The sequence below is a fragment of the Rousettus aegyptiacus genome, unplaced genomic scaffold, assembly GCF_014176215.1.
Source record: "Rousettus aegyptiacus isolate mRouAeg1 unplaced genomic scaffold, mRouAeg1.p scaffold_m13_p_9, whole genome shotgun sequence".
Lineage (NCBI taxonomy): Eukaryota > Metazoa > Chordata > Mammalia > Chiroptera > Pteropodidae > Rousettus > Rousettus aegyptiacus.
Window position 1 is genome coordinate 11,216,297 of NW_023416312.1, and position 15,000 is coordinate 11,231,296.

Genomic DNA, 15,000 nt, shown 5'->3' on the forward strand with positions numbered 1-15,000 from the left:
CATAGTAATCCATGGTTTGGATGTACCATGGGGTATTCAAATGGTTTCCTTGAATGGACATTTAGATTTTTGATAATTTTCTGTTACAAATACTATTGCATTGAGTAACTGTGCAAGTGGTGTTTTCCTCAGAGAAAATTTCTGGAGGTAGGATTGCTCGTTCAGAAAGTAAGTGCGCATGAAGTTTTATGAGATATTGTCAAATTCTTCTCAAGTGGAGTTGTCCCACTTTACACCCCCATGAACAACACATGAGTGTCTGTTTAGACCCTGTGGCCTCGCCAACAGTCTGTTGTCAAGCTTTTGAATTTTTGCCACTCTAATATACAAGAAAAGACATCTTAGTGTGGTTTTCACTTGTATTTCTTTTACACACCAAGTTAGGCATCTTTTCATAAAACTTAATAGCTGTTTATATATACTGGCATACCTCAAAGATATTGCGGGTTTGGTTCCAGATCACCGCAATAAAGCGAGTATCACAGTAAAGCAAGTTGTAATCTTTTCATTGGTGGAGGGTCTTGTCTTCAATTTGTAAAAAGCGCAGCATCTTTGAAGTACAGTAAAGCAAACCACAATAAAGTGAAGTATGCCTATATTTTTATGTGAACTGTATGTTTGTGTTTATTAACCACATTTCTTTTGGGTTTTGAGGCCTTTTTTTAATATCAGGGAATTGGCCCTTTATCTGTGAAACATTGCAAAAATTTTCTCCTATTTTGTCTTTAAATTTGTTTTTGGTGTAATTGAATTTATTAATCTTTTTTTCTTGCAAATAGATTTTGAATCAGACTTTCCCATGCCTCTGTTGCAAAGGAATTTGCCTTTTTTTTTCTTGAAAAACACTCATTTTACTGTTTTAAAAGATTAAAAAATGATAGACAGAAGGAGTCTAGATCAATTAGAACTGAGACAGCTGTAACAAAAAATGAACACAACACAGTGATTCGACCTCAAAGGAAATGACTAGTTAAAATTTCACGTCTTCATTTTTGTAATAATATATTAATGCACAAAGTATCAAAAGTATAAAGTGTGAATTTTCCCCTTAGGTTTATAATAAACTATCAAACCTCTGTTTAATACATTTACTTTTATAAGCCTTCTCTGTTTAGTAGCACATGCTATACAAGTACATACATGCTAGTATTTCACCATGAGAATTATAGTTTTCATCTCAAATTAGTGACTTGCCTTTTTACCCATAGCTATGTACATTCCATTTCCATTATATGACACTAAAGACCTTTCTAGTGCTAAATTTTAATGAACATATTACATATAAAGAATCTTGATTTTTTAAAATGAATATTTTTAGTACTGTAGCATGATGGGTTTAATTGAACAGTCGAAGCATAATATGGTAACTACATTGTACCGTTTAAACTTATCCACAGCTGTAGGAAAATTTTAATTTTTAAAATATAACCCAGATGAGACTGCATAGTAATGAGGAGTAAAATACTAGAAAGCAGTGAATGAATAAATAAAATGATTTTTCATCAGTGGCCATTCATTATTTTGTTCTTAGGAACCTGGAAGAAATTATCTTCTTTCAGTTTCAAATGTACTAGTAAATTTTGTCGTTTCTTAGCTTCCTCAGTACCACCTTAAATTGCTGAAATAAGTGACTCTAAAGAAAGAATCAAAGTTTTTCTCTGGTCTGAGGTAGCCAACAATGGCCACATTTAGGATTTTCCCATAGACGTCCTCTTGGGAAGGAAGTATGTATGAGTTTCCATGGACTTTTTTGTACTCTTGTAGTATAGGTTTCATCCAATGCTCACCACCATCTAAGGCCATCTGCACTTTCAGCATTGGCCCAATGATAATTAGTGTCAGGAGCTACATCAGCTGGCAGGTTATCTACTACTTGCTCAGGAAAGTTAGCTGTGGGGGTGCTTAGTTGCTTGGATCCGCTGTCAGAGCCCTACAGCACTTGGCTGTGGTAGAAGTAAGGCAGGTCCTTCATGATACTGTCTACTTGGGGCCTGGGCTGCAGTTGGGTCCGCATATCCAGAGCAGCTGCTGTTGAGGCAGTGCCTGGACCCCCTGGACCAGCCAGGGGACATGGGTGGGAGCTCAGCTGGTGGGCCAGGAGGTGCTGGCTACGAGCGGGGGGCAAGCCACTCACACTGCTGACTGAACAGCTGCTGGGCGACTCCAGGAATTTGAAACAGATTTAATATTTGATTTTACAGATAATAGGTGCTCAATATCTTTGAGCGCAGATATTTGAGTAATATTTTTACCAATTTCAGTCACTAAGTTGAATGTAGATTTCTGAATTTAGGTATCCCAGTGGTTGGAACTTAGAGATAAAAAAGAAGATTGACTTGAAAAGCTGAATTGACAGTGTGTTTGTTTCAGCGATTAATGGGAGGATCATGGAATGAGAATGGAAATAGAGGTCAGGAGCTCCAGTTTTGGGAGCTGTGTATACACGGGTGATTTTTAAGCTCTGTGATTGGTAGATGAACACTCAGAGAAATTCTTGTATAGTTTCATTTTAAAAATTTTGATCTGTGATCAGTTTGGTGTTTATGCTGGTTACTTTATTTAAAAATGTGTGATCAGCACTACTTATTAAAAAGTCTCATCTCGATTCCAAATATAAGATTGAATCAGAAAGTGAGAGTAAAATTGACAGTATTAGAAGAGTTCATAGGCAATTTATATACACATGGTCATAAGAGAAAACACTGCACAAGTTGTTCTTTATTGTGCAAATGTCTGTTGTTTAGTGTTGCTACATGTGTTGCGGGTGTCTACGTGCTATTCTTCATGAAATGGCGATTAGGTTGTTACAGTATCATAACTGGTAATCTTGTTTTTTTCACAGTTCAGTTTTCCCATTAGAGTCAGTGTAGCACTGAAAAGGTGATCTCATGAAGGCCGCTAGGCTAATCAGTCTCCTGCTTCCAGATGAACTTATTTCTTTTTATTTGTATGGGGAAAACAGAACTTCCCCACCTTTTAAAAAGCGTTTTATTCACACTAACGATAGCAATTAAACAGTCACACTTAATAACCCATCCAGATATTTTACTGGTATTTCTTCAGTTTTTGAAATAACATTCAACTTGAGTTTTCCTGAATTAAACTCGTTTTAAAGATTCTTCCCTGTGTACCTTGCACAAAAATGTTGTATTCTTGTATTTTGAATTTTTAACATTTTTCTTCTCAAATTCTCATATACAGAGAGCAGATGACTGGACTTTTAGTTTTCCATTTTGATTTTTGCCACTGCATGTTTCTAAATTCTATTCCAACAGGAAAAGATGCTAAAGCACACAACAAAGACAAGAGGCATGTAAAGAAGGCTGCAGTGACAAGACCAAACGATATCAAGTCAATGTTCATTGCTAATGCTGGGAAGAAAACCACAGAAGTGAGTTTTATGGTTTTATGTTTTTGTCTTTTCCTTCGTGAAACAGATTTAATATTTGATTTTACAGATAATAGGTGCTCAATATCTTTGAGCGCAGCTATTTGAGTAATATTTTTACCAATTCCAGTCACTAAGTTGAATGTAGATTTCTGAATTTAGGTATCCCAGTGGTTGGAACTTAGAGATAAAAAAGAAGATTGATTTGAAAAGCTGAATTGACAGTGTGTTTGTTTCAGCGATTAATGGGAGGATCATGGAATGAGAATGGAAATAGAGGTCAGGAGCTCCAGTTTTGGGAGCTGTGTATACACGGGTGATTTTTAAGCTCTGTGATTGGTAGATGAACACTCAGAGTAAGGGCTGAAGAGGCTAGGGCTGACTAGTGAGTAAGGGCTGAAGAGGCTAGGGCTGACTAGTTAGGTTCTTCCTTTCTCAAACATGTGATCTGGGTGAGAAGGGAAAGTGTATGTCTTTCTCATTTTACCTTTATAACTTCCAGAAAGCTGTAGACTTGTCCAAGGATGGTCTGCTAGGTGACATTCTACAAGATCTGAACACTGAGGTAAGTGAATCTCAAGGAGTTATATATGTAGGGGATATGGCTGAAGAAACAATTCAGTAATTATACAAAGCAGACTATTGCCAGAATTTTTCTTTAAAAAAAAATGTAATGGTAGTACCACCTCCACCACCACCGAAAAACACCCCAAACCCCCAAAACAACAAACCTGCAAATTGGTTTCTTCTCACCATTTTAGGTGAGTAGTTTCCAGCCGTTACAAGCTGTGTGCTTCTGTAGATGAGCTGCGTGGGGGCGTGTTTGAGGTGGTAAGAATACATGAGTCGGTTCTGGGCATGCGCACGGCATGCACTCAGTTGTTGCAGTGTGTGTTCCTGAAATAGATTGAAGTCTGTCAGTCTGTACAATCAGACGTGAGATCCTTGTCTCGAATTCCGAGTGGGAGCGAAGGAAGAGTCAGTGAGCTATTCCTGTTAGAACCCAGACAGGTTCAGCCGTGCTGGGAGTTTGCGACTTGGCTATTTCACATAAAGACGAAACTCTCATTTAGAGATGTACATCTTTCTAAGTGACTCTTGATTAAAATGACTAACACCGATACCATGGAGGGGTAGCTTGATAGTTTTTAAATGTGATATTCTGGAAGGGTAAGGGAAAAGTATGTTAAGTTTTTAAAAGAAAAAATTGATGAGGGGTGGATTCAGTATCTATTCTGGTTCTCTAGTGAGTCTGTGGTATTGTTGCTATAGTAACTGCAGTGCATGAACATAGATCTGTGGGGGGAGCAGGGAAGGAAAAAAAAATGCTTTGCTCATTGGGCTTCAGTGGAGGAAAAATACACTTTTTCCTGTCTTGTGGTAAACCATGGCAATGAATGTCTATCTTTCCCCTCCTTTTAGACACCTCAAATAAGCCTACCACCTGTAATACTGAAGAAGAAAAGATCCATTGGTACTTCACTGAATCCTTTCTCTGTGCATACCTGCAAGGTAAAGTGTGTTTAACTGCCTTCAGACTTGATCTGTGTTATTGCTTAAAACTTATTCTGTTGCTTTTCTGTATGAAGGAAATGCCTTTGAATTTATTCTTGATTTTGTTTTAAATCAGGACTCCCGTTTCATTATATAGTTTTATGTATTTCAAAAATAGCATGTGCCTGCTTTCTTCATAGTAAATTTTGTAGTAACTAGTATGTGTTTATTATAAGTAGTGCAACTGTGCTAAATGTAATAATTTTCCTCCTGGAAACAAGTATTTCTTTTGTAAACCTAGGTAACAGTAAAATAATTGAAGCTATTACATTAATAATACACAAAATCGTTTTACAAATGGGAACTGTCATTATCTCTGGTCAGGGTAGGACAGTTGGCATATTTTTAGTATGCAGGTCTAACTGACAAAACATTTAAAAACATTTACAGGCAGTTCCCTCGGGAAAAACCGATTCCCCTGTCTCGTGGAAGGAGCCTCCATTAACTCCCGTTCCTCTTAAACGTGCTGAATTTGCTGGTAAGTCTGACGTCGGGCAGAAGTACAGGGCTGTGGAACAGTGGCAAAGTGCTGTCAGAAACGGAGGCCCCATGAAGGAGGAAGTGGAGGAGATTTTGAAGGTATCGTGATAGCAAGTTTAAGTGTGAAAGTTTGAATTCACAGCAGTGAAAGTTGAAAACATCCAATTTGTAGACCGAAGGGGAATGCAAATACAGTGTGGGGAAAGGGCGGACTGCTACTGCTGTGCCGGGGAAGCCTTTGTGCTCCGGGGCGGCAGCCCGTGATGGGGATGTGTGGTGATGCCCGCAGGAGAGGCAGTGCCGGCGTGTACACGAGACAAGGAGGAGTCAGGGGCAGTGGATTTTGAAGATGGCGACTTCGATGAGCCCATGGAAGCCGAGGAGGCGGATGTGGAGCCTGTGGCTGCCAAGACTTGGGACCGAGAGAATGAACCAGCAGAGGGGGCGAATCACGAGGCAGGTCCTCAGAAAGCGACCACGTCCTGCTTGTAAGAACATTTTATGACTTTTCTGGCAAGTAGCGCTATAATTATTCTGTTGGATTTTGAAAGCTTTTTGAAAATGTGATTTTTCCAGAGGAAGTTTTCTCCCAGATATCTCCTGTTGGGACATTGGTCAGGAAGATGACAGCAGCTTCTCAGCCTGGGAAGTTAAAGTGGATTCCGATCACCTCCCACTGGTAAAAGGGGCAGATGAGGAACAAGTGTTTCAGTTTTATTGGCTGGATGCTTATGAGGATCAGTACAACCAACCAGGTAATTGTACTGTATGTTTTTAATATGGAATAGCGCCTTCCCCTTAAATACTTTAGTGATTGTAATTGGTATAGGCTCTGTGCTGATGTGTAGGATGCTAAGAGACCAACACTCAGTCACTGTAAAGTGCGCGAACCACCTAGATGGAGAGGGGCTATGTGGTGTGAATAATCCTTACAGACAGTTTTTTTGAAAACCAGTTATGTGATTTTGTCCAATTATGTGTGCTTGTAGTTTACCTTCAGTGTATCCGAAGTTACAGTTATGTACTTTAAATGGAATTAGTCATTAATTTGTTCCTTTATTCAGGAAATCGAACACCCTACTGTATGCCAGGCACTGAGATGGGGTGAACAAGCTGGACCAATTCTCTATCCTAATGGAACTTACATTCGAGTGGGGTGGGAGCGTGTAGGGGGAAATAGGCGGTATGTAAGGAAAGTTGCTAAATGGTGTAAAGGCACTTAGTCGAGGGGTGGCCTGGGCAGGCCTGTCTGAGGAGACTGCCATTGTGCTGAGATATGGGGCACATGCAGATTGACCAAAGAGCCTTTCAGCCTGAGGAACCGGTAAGCACAGAGGCCTAGAGAGAGAATGGCCTGAGTGGTTGTAGCACAATAATCAAGTGACAGTATTGGTAGAAAATGAAACTGGAGATAAAGGCCCAGATCAGTTAATGAAGGCCCTCAAACGCCATATTAAGTTTAGATCTCATTTTAAAAGTGGTGGGGAGGCAGTGGAAGATTTTAAATACTGGCAGGATGGGAGGAGTGGTGGTCACATGGTTGGATGTACATTTTAATAGGAACTCTAGTTTGTGTGGAGAATAGCCTGTGTGTGTGTGTGTTTTGGCGCTGGAGTGGGTAAGTGGGGGAAGCCCTGGATATCAGTCAGTCCATGGCAGGCATACTAGTTATTTGGACCTAGTGGTAGCTGTGAAGAGAAAAGTGAATGCTTTTAACATGTATTGTGACATTAACTTGTTGATGGATTGTTGTGAGGGTTGACAGAAAGGAATCAAGGGTGATTCCCAGGTCTTCCTCTGAATGAGCTGATACTGTGAATTCTGACTCACAAAAGCCAGGACACTCTCCAGGTTCCTTTTGTGCTCCTTTGAGCCTTTCCTCACTGTGGGACCAGGCATGATGAGGTCTGTCAGATTAATATAAAATACTTACTCTTCTTAAGAGTTACCTTTATTCATATCCATTTCTGGATCTGAGGGTAGATGCCAGCTATATTTTTCAAGGTAGTTTCCTAGAGACTGCATCTGGTGAAAATAGAGGGTGTGTCTAGATGTGAGTAAAGGAAGCAAATGAGTAAGAAGAGTAAGTATTAACCATCAGATTTTGAGGCTAAATTTACCTTAAAGATAACCAGACATTGACTTTAACTGGAAAGATGCTACTGGTCTCTCAGAGGGGAGACAGAAACAGTAATATGCTTCAGCTTATCAAATATGTAGAAACCCATGCAGAGCCCTTGAGTGGCAAACTGCCATGTATTAACTCATTAGGTAAAGACATAAGCAATCTTAGAAATGGTATCTTAACTACATTAGCTAAGGTAAGACAGTTTGGTTAGACCCTCTCACCTCTTTGACTACCTTTTTGTTACTTGCCAGTGGAAGGCAGAGTGGCAGGTGTGATAACATGAGGCTGAGTAAATATTTCCCATCCATTGCTGAAACACAGGCTGCCCCATTGTACAGCTGCAGGGGACACCATTTTCACATGCACCTCATGGGGCCTCTGGAGCATGGGGCCTCTGGTGCTCGCCGAAGTTGTGTGACATGGTGGGCCTGCCCTTCCCAATGCTACTGCCTGTGCTTTGCTGTGTCTGCTTGATGGTGGATTTGCTTTTCTGTCTTGGTTGAGGGTCCCATCAAAACCAGAAACCTAGGAGCCAGCCTTGATAAGCCAAGCCTCCTTTTCTTCCCTTCCCTCACCAAGTCTTATTAGTTTTCTCCTCCTAAAGTAGACAGGCTGTCGTCTCTTTCTCCTCACAGCTTCCAATTCTGATCCCTTCTTGCTTATGGAAATCACACCATCACAGCAGCTTCCTGATTGATCCCTCAGCTGACATCCCCCACATTGTGGCCATAGTGACTGCTCAGAAGGGTAATTCTGACCATGCGATTTCCTCATTAAAAAAAATCCTCAGTGGCTGCTGCCTACAACATAAAGTCCAAGTTCCTTAGCAAGGCTTCTGATGCCTGCCATGCATGACTTCTGTGCCCTAGAAATAGCTCCCTGTCTGTACCTGCTGCTCTTTGTACCATGTCTCTCTGTTCATTGTGTTTGTGTGATTGGAATGCCCTCATCTGGCTCAGCCCAGGTGTCATCTGGAAGTTTCCCAATCCTCCAGACCGACCTAAGAGCCCTTTCTTTGTGACACCATCATACCCTTTCCCATCGTAGCATTTGTCATATTACTTTGAAAAGATCTGATTCTGTGTTTTTCTTCCCCCCAAAGCCTTCGAACTCCTGGAGAGCTGGGACCTTTTATTTCCAGCTTTCAGCATGATGCCAGGCATATAGTGGGTATTTAACAAACGTTCATTGACATAAACTACACAGTGACTGACAGGCCTATAGATGTACATGAAAGGTTTCAGAGAACCAGAGTTGCATTTGCTGCTATACTAAATTTGCCTCTTGAAGCCTTGGAGCAGTGTTGGGTAAGAATGGGTAACAGAGGTGGATGGTACCCCGCATAAAGCATCCGTTTGCCAGTGTCGATTTCTAGGGATTACAACTTTAAAGAACAACAACCCTCTTTCTTTCCTGTGTGAAAATGAGTTTATTGTTTTCATCTTTTGTTTACTGGGTGATACTCTTATTAAAAAACAGCATCGTTTTCCAGGGTAAGGTCTAGAGCTGCACTATCCACTGTGGTAGCTGCTGGCAACATGTAGTTCTTTAAATTTAAAGTCATGAAAATGAATTTTCTCAGCTACTAGCCACAATTTAAGTGCTCAGTAGCTGCATGTAGCTAGTAGCTACCATATCCACGGATCCACAGATACAGAAAGAACAATTCCATCGTCATAGAAATTTCTATCGGCTAGTGACTGATGCTTTGTATGGTAATTGGTAATGGAGGTTAAAATTGAGACATTGAAGCACAGCCATATTTGCAGAGCCGCCAATTTATACGTATTGTTCAATTCTTAGTGCTAATCATAGTCTTGGATAGGACTTTTCAACTACTATTGGGAAATATTTTGCAATTCTAAGAGGTACCTATCTGTTATTGTTCTGTGTTCAAATGCTAAGGTACAAGGAAATTTCTAGTGCTGGAGAAGGCCTCAGAGATCATCTTGTGTATTTGGTCACTTACGTAAGGAGCATGCTGAGACTCTGAAAATAAAGTGGTTAGCTCTTCAGTGGCAGACTGCTGGGCTTGTCACACTCAGGCCACTCTGCTGTTCTGTGGTATTTCTCAAGTTGTGTCATCTTGTGATTGATGCCAAGGGGTTAAAAAAGATAGCTTAAAAAAAGTCCTTTAATTTCAAAGGGTTGAACAGTTTCATAGTGATAGCAGGTTATGATCAGTGAGCTTTGGTGAAATCAATGCAGCTAATAAAAACGAAGTACTCCCAAAGACCCTGTTATTGTCTCTCGCTTTCTTACAGATTCTAAGTCAGTCAGTTGTTGCTGAATGCTCCATAATTATGAAAAGAATCTTACTCTTTGCATATGGGGAGATATCCTGTCTTCATTATGACTTTTTCAAGGTTGAATAATCCTGACTGCACCTGGTTTCAGCTAGTAACTTTGGGGGGAATGTAATCTTTGTTTACCATGATCTTTTTGTGGCAAATGAGGCATAAACAGTGTCAAATGTGTTGCATGAAGTATGATATTAGTTTGACTGTAAAATGAGCTATTTGAATCTTTGAATCCAATATTAGGGTCTTTATTTTTCTTTGCATGGAATTTTGTTTTTTCATCTCTAACTGTCTTGAGGATGACTTTTAATTTTCTGTGCTACTGTGATTTTTTTTCTTTTTTAATTATCCCCACACTCCCTTCCCTCTCTCCTATCTCCCCCCCACCTGCCTCTTTCCCCCCAGCTGAAAATCACACAACTCTTGTAAGAATTTTAATCATCTGCAGAAATGAAAATTCTTAGATGGTCTTATTTCTACTAGAGTGAGTGACAAAAGGAAGCACTGATGAGCTATCTTGTGAAACTGGAGTAATTGGCCTTGTGAACAGTAGCCTTTGCATGTGCCAGGATTTTCTTAGTGTCGCAGACAAGTGGCCGTGTTGAGTGGCTGTGTTGATTACTGCTGTCTAATTATTCACGAAGCCCAGAATTTTGCACAGTGACCATCTCTTAGTTTGACTGTCAAACCTCTGGGGTCCTATTTTGATGGCCAGTTTCCATGAACAATGACTTGACGTTTAGAAAGACTTGTTTTTACTTTGTAGTATATATTATAGAGGAGTCTCGAAAGGAGTTTTTTTTTTGCTGATTTGGTTATTACACCATTTGTTAAACCAAAATAGAAGAGAAAAGAACACTACCTAGCCCGGTGTCTTAAGTAGCCTGTGAGGTAGAAAAGGTGAGATAAGAGAAAATAGTTGAGCCCTAATATGAGATATTTATTATTATATGGAATAAAATAGATGAATTGCTTTTCCCAAACAATTTTATATATAGAAAAATACTGATGTATCACACATAGTTATGCTTACACATGAATATTAATTTTTATCGGTAAGTACAAGTGCTAAAAAGGAATTTTGTAATGATTCTCACAGTTCTCCCAAGAGGTTTAAATATGAGATTTGTTGGAGAATAGTTCACCTTTTTTGTTTGTTTGTTTGTTTCTCTTAATCTGGGTAATCCTGGTTCAAGGGAAAATGTGTTTATTTTTTATTTTTTTATTTTTTGCCTACACTGACTGATCTTGGATGTCTCCCTAATTTTCGAGGTGTGTCTGCATTGACCTGGGGTGTCACAGGGGGTATGTCCCTAATAACCAAAGTTTATTTCCTTTGACTTGGGGATGTCTCCTTAATTCTAGGGTAAATGTTTACACCAAAAGTTATTCTGTCCCCTGTCTTCCTAGTGGTCACATGTTTTACGAGGGTGGTATTGTCATATGGCCTAAGTAAAGAAACTGATCTTGGAGAATGGACATCAGATATAAATTTGCTGTAAAAAATGACTTCTTACGAAGGCGTAAATTCATTGAGCCTTTATAGTGCCCCTTTAATGTGATGTAATTGAAGTGTTTCTCTTGGTTTTATCTTATTCTTTTAGGTGTGGTATTTCTGTTTGGCAAAGTTTGGATCGAATCTGCCAAAACTCATGTGAGCTGTTGTGTGATGGTGAAAAACATTGAGCGAACGCTTTACTTCCTTCCTCGTGAAACAGTATGTAACTGATTAGCTTCTAATTCCAAGTGCATTCTGTGTGTCACCAGCCCAATTCTTCAACAGGGCTATGAATTATCTATAACCTTGGTGCTTTTTTTCTTGCTTTCTGACTAGTGACCACTGGTTGTCGGAAGCTCCATTTAGAGGTTGGGAAAAGTAGAGAAATGGAGTAAAACTCTGTTTTTCAACTTATTAGAAAGAGTGTGAAAGAATATACAAGTATATGATGCCGTTTTTCCCTCCACCCCTCATTTCCCTAGTAATCGGGTTGGTCCTGTTTGGCTCTAAATGTGACATGGCATTTGGCCCAGTTTTCATGTTTTTGCTGTCTAGGAAGCCATGCCATTTCCTCCACAGCCATTTAACGGGCAGTTCCATTTGTTCCTCCTTTTTTATTGAGACTTCACATCCACACTCCCCTCCTGAGCCCAGCCTCTTCCAATCTGAGTTGAATTGTGAAGATTCTTAGTCAGGATTTACAATACTCTTCTCCCATTTTGTAGGATCAATCATCTTTATCTCTGGTTTGCTTTTATGCTGCTATTGAAAGGAATTGGGTGTTGGGTTTACTACATTTTTGGGTCTTGTTTGTATCTCTGAGCTCATCTGTAAGACCGTTCTATTAAATGTTTAAATGAGTGAAGACAAAGATTGATTTAGACTTGGGTTTCTGGTGGTTGAAAAGATTTATGAACAGATACTCTTTTTTTCCCCCCTCCTCTCTTCTCTCTGTGGGAGAGCAGAAAATTGATTTAAACACAGGGAAAGAAACAGGAACTCCAGTTACAATGAAGGATGTTTATGATGAATTTGATGAGAAAATAGCAGTAAAATACAAAATTATGAAGTTCAAGTCCAAGGTGTGTATTTGGTAATAATTTTTTCCAGCTCTAATTATTAGTTGATTGTTCATTTTCTAATTTAGCAAACAGTTATTGCGTATCTTCTTTGTGCAAAATGCCCTTTGTGGCTATAATTCATCGACTGGAAATTTCATAGATACCAAATCAATATGTTTGATTTGTAAATATAATTTTTCTTTCTCTTTAAGGTGCTTATAAAATAACGTTCATTAAGTTGAATAGAAAGATTGCTCATAGCAAAGTAATTGCTGCCAATATTTGCAGCATATTTTGTACTTTTATTTCCAAGTGGAGAAGAAGCTGTTCTGATCTTGTTTATATTAGTTATTGCCAAGTAGTCTTAGTCAGAAGGTTAAGTAAGGTTTTATTTTTAAAAATCAGGGACTATGATGCTATTCTGATAGAATAAAAATCTTCTGTTCCTATGGTACATATTGATCACTTGTGTGATATTGATTTTGTGAGATATTGACTCCTTTGGCCATCATTGTGGGGACCGTAACTCACTCAACATACTGGCTGTTAACAGTGATTGCAATAAAGGGAGGGTTGAGTTGCTGAAGATAAGGCCAAACATCTAAACTATTTGATCTCTGAATTATGGCTGATGGATCAAGTCTCTAAAATTCTAGAAGCAGTGTGGTGTAATGGTCAAGAGCATAGGTGCTGGGGCCAGACAGCTTGTGCTTTAAGTCCTAGCCCTACTGCTTCCTAAGTACGTGACCTTGGGCAAGTAGAGTGGCTGCTTTCGGCCTGTTTCTTTACCTGAGAAGTGGGGCCCTATTTCAAGAATTGCTGGAAAGGGTTAAGTCAGTAAATTCATATTGTTATTAGCAAGCACTCAGTAAATATGAGCTAAAAATTATGCTAATTATTTTTCAAGCAAGGTGGAGTTGCTTAATATCAAAGAGTAGGAAATGATTTAATGCATTAACATAAAAATTTTTAATCTTTTATTGCCCCTCTCGAATGCAAATATTTCTAAGATCTTTAGGAGAAGTCCTTTTAACATTTTGTCACTGGGTGGTTTAGCCCCATTTGAAAAGGGAAAAGGGCGTCTTTTTGGCTTTATTTACCTTTGTGTTTCATAAGGATGCTAGATTCCTAATGATTAAATACAGGGACGTGCATTGTGTATGTAATGGTTGTTAATTTATTTTGTGAAAAGCTTTTGTCTTAATGTTTTCAAAATATCTGCTTACCCAGATAGTGGAAAAGAATTATGCTTTTGAGATACCCGATATTCCAGAAAAATCTGAATACTTGGAAGTTAGGTACTCGGTAAGTCAAACAAAATTACTGGGTTTTGGTTAAGAATGACGTTGACGTTTTTCTATTTTTGAAATTGCAATTGGCTTTCAATTAGTTTTGGCAGAGCTCCTCAAGCCCCCAGTTCATTGAGGTGGACTTACAGTAATGAATAATTAAAATGGATAAAAATTTAAATACATAGACTGTGGGTCATCCTGCTTTTCTCTGCTTTCAAGTATGCATCTTTGAATAAGTTGTAACTACACAACAATTTATCGAGTGGAATGAATGCTACATGATGGCGTTGACCATCATTAGTCTGTTGAGGTGTCCCTTCCGATCAGTGGAGAGGTGAGAGAGGAGAGTGTCAGTAGTGTCACTATAGTGCTGCTCTTGCTCCCGTGACAGACAAGATCATTACTGTGGGATGTTAATTAAGTGGACTATAACCTTCCTTTTTTAAACCTCTGTTCTAGTGTGTTGATCCCACAGTGTTGGAAAAGGGAAACTTTTAAGAAAAGTTTCTGACAGTGGTGATGAAATGTACCATGGAAGCGTTTTGAGTGAGGCCCACTCTCTTCCTTTCATTCTTCTAACGAAGTGCTACTTATTTGGCTATTCTGTATCAGTAAGGCATGTACAGCTCTGGACACAAACACTCTTTTGGGGGTACTTCTTGGCCTATTTTTCTTCTAATGGGTGTCATCAAGATGCATTATTTTGTCATTGTGAATTGTTTTTGTTTCCTACTGTGAATTGTTTTGGATTTCATTTGTGGCAAATTACATTTCATATATATATATAAGGAGTATTTTCTGGTGTTTCATAGAGAGGCTTTTGTTTATTTCAAATGTAGACTTTGGAAAATGTGAAGTAATAGTTTTAAACAAAAAAGATTTTTTTTCTTTCTTGTCTTTGTTCAGGCTGAAATGCCACAGCTTCCTCAGGATTTGAAAGGAGAAACTTTTTCTCATGTATTTGGGACCAACACATCTAGCTTGGAACTGTTCTTGATGAACAGAAAGATCAAAGGACCTTGTTGGCTCGAAGTAAAAAATCCACGTAAGGAAAATACTTACTTTCAGAACGCTAAGTTAATTGCTAATAGATACAGCAGTTAAAAGAGAAGTTAGGGAATTGGTCTATTTATTTCATGTGTCTATTTCCTTTTCTAATGTTTTTTCCTTAAGGTTTTCCTTGAATGATTGTAGGGAATATGTTTGGAATCACTTTATTGCTGTAATGCCTGGCAGTGTAGTTGGAGGGGGAGGTCTTAGTTAGCCCAGATGGCATTTGCTCACATCCCTCATTGTGCT

At 39.0% G+C, this 15,000-nt stretch overlaps 1 protein-coding gene and 1 pseudogene across 3 annotated transcripts in view; one reads left to right on the plus strand and one right to left on the minus strand.

Annotated features, from left to right (window-relative positions):
* Positions 1 to 15,000, plus strand: part of POLA1 (DNA polymerase alpha 1, catalytic subunit) — a 275,388-nt gene that overhangs the window by 13,578 nt on the left and 246,810 nt on the right. For 2 of the 3 annotated variants that reach the window (XM_016121342.2, XM_036227192.1), the window contains exons 5-14: positions 3,276 to 3,391; positions 3,891 to 3,953; positions 4,811 to 4,900; positions 5,333 to 5,420; positions 5,712 to 5,910; positions 5,999 to 6,177; positions 11,455 to 11,567; positions 12,314 to 12,430; positions 13,640 to 13,714; positions 14,608 to 14,746. In XM_016121342.2, the coding sequence (XP_015976828.1) occupies positions 3,276 to 3,391; positions 3,891 to 3,953; positions 4,811 to 4,900; positions 5,333 to 5,420; positions 5,712 to 5,910; positions 5,999 to 6,177; positions 11,455 to 11,567; positions 12,314 to 12,430; positions 13,640 to 13,714; positions 14,608 to 14,746 (1,179 nt within the window). The remainder of the gene's footprint in view (positions 1 to 3,275; positions 3,392 to 3,890; positions 3,954 to 4,810; positions 4,901 to 5,332; positions 5,421 to 5,711; positions 5,911 to 5,998; positions 6,178 to 11,454; positions 11,568 to 12,313; positions 12,431 to 13,639; positions 13,715 to 14,607; positions 14,747 to 15,000) is intronic. The other variant, XM_036227193.1, reaches the window with a different exon arrangement.
* LOC118607852 lies at positions 1,503 to 2,856 on the minus strand (annotated as a pseudogene).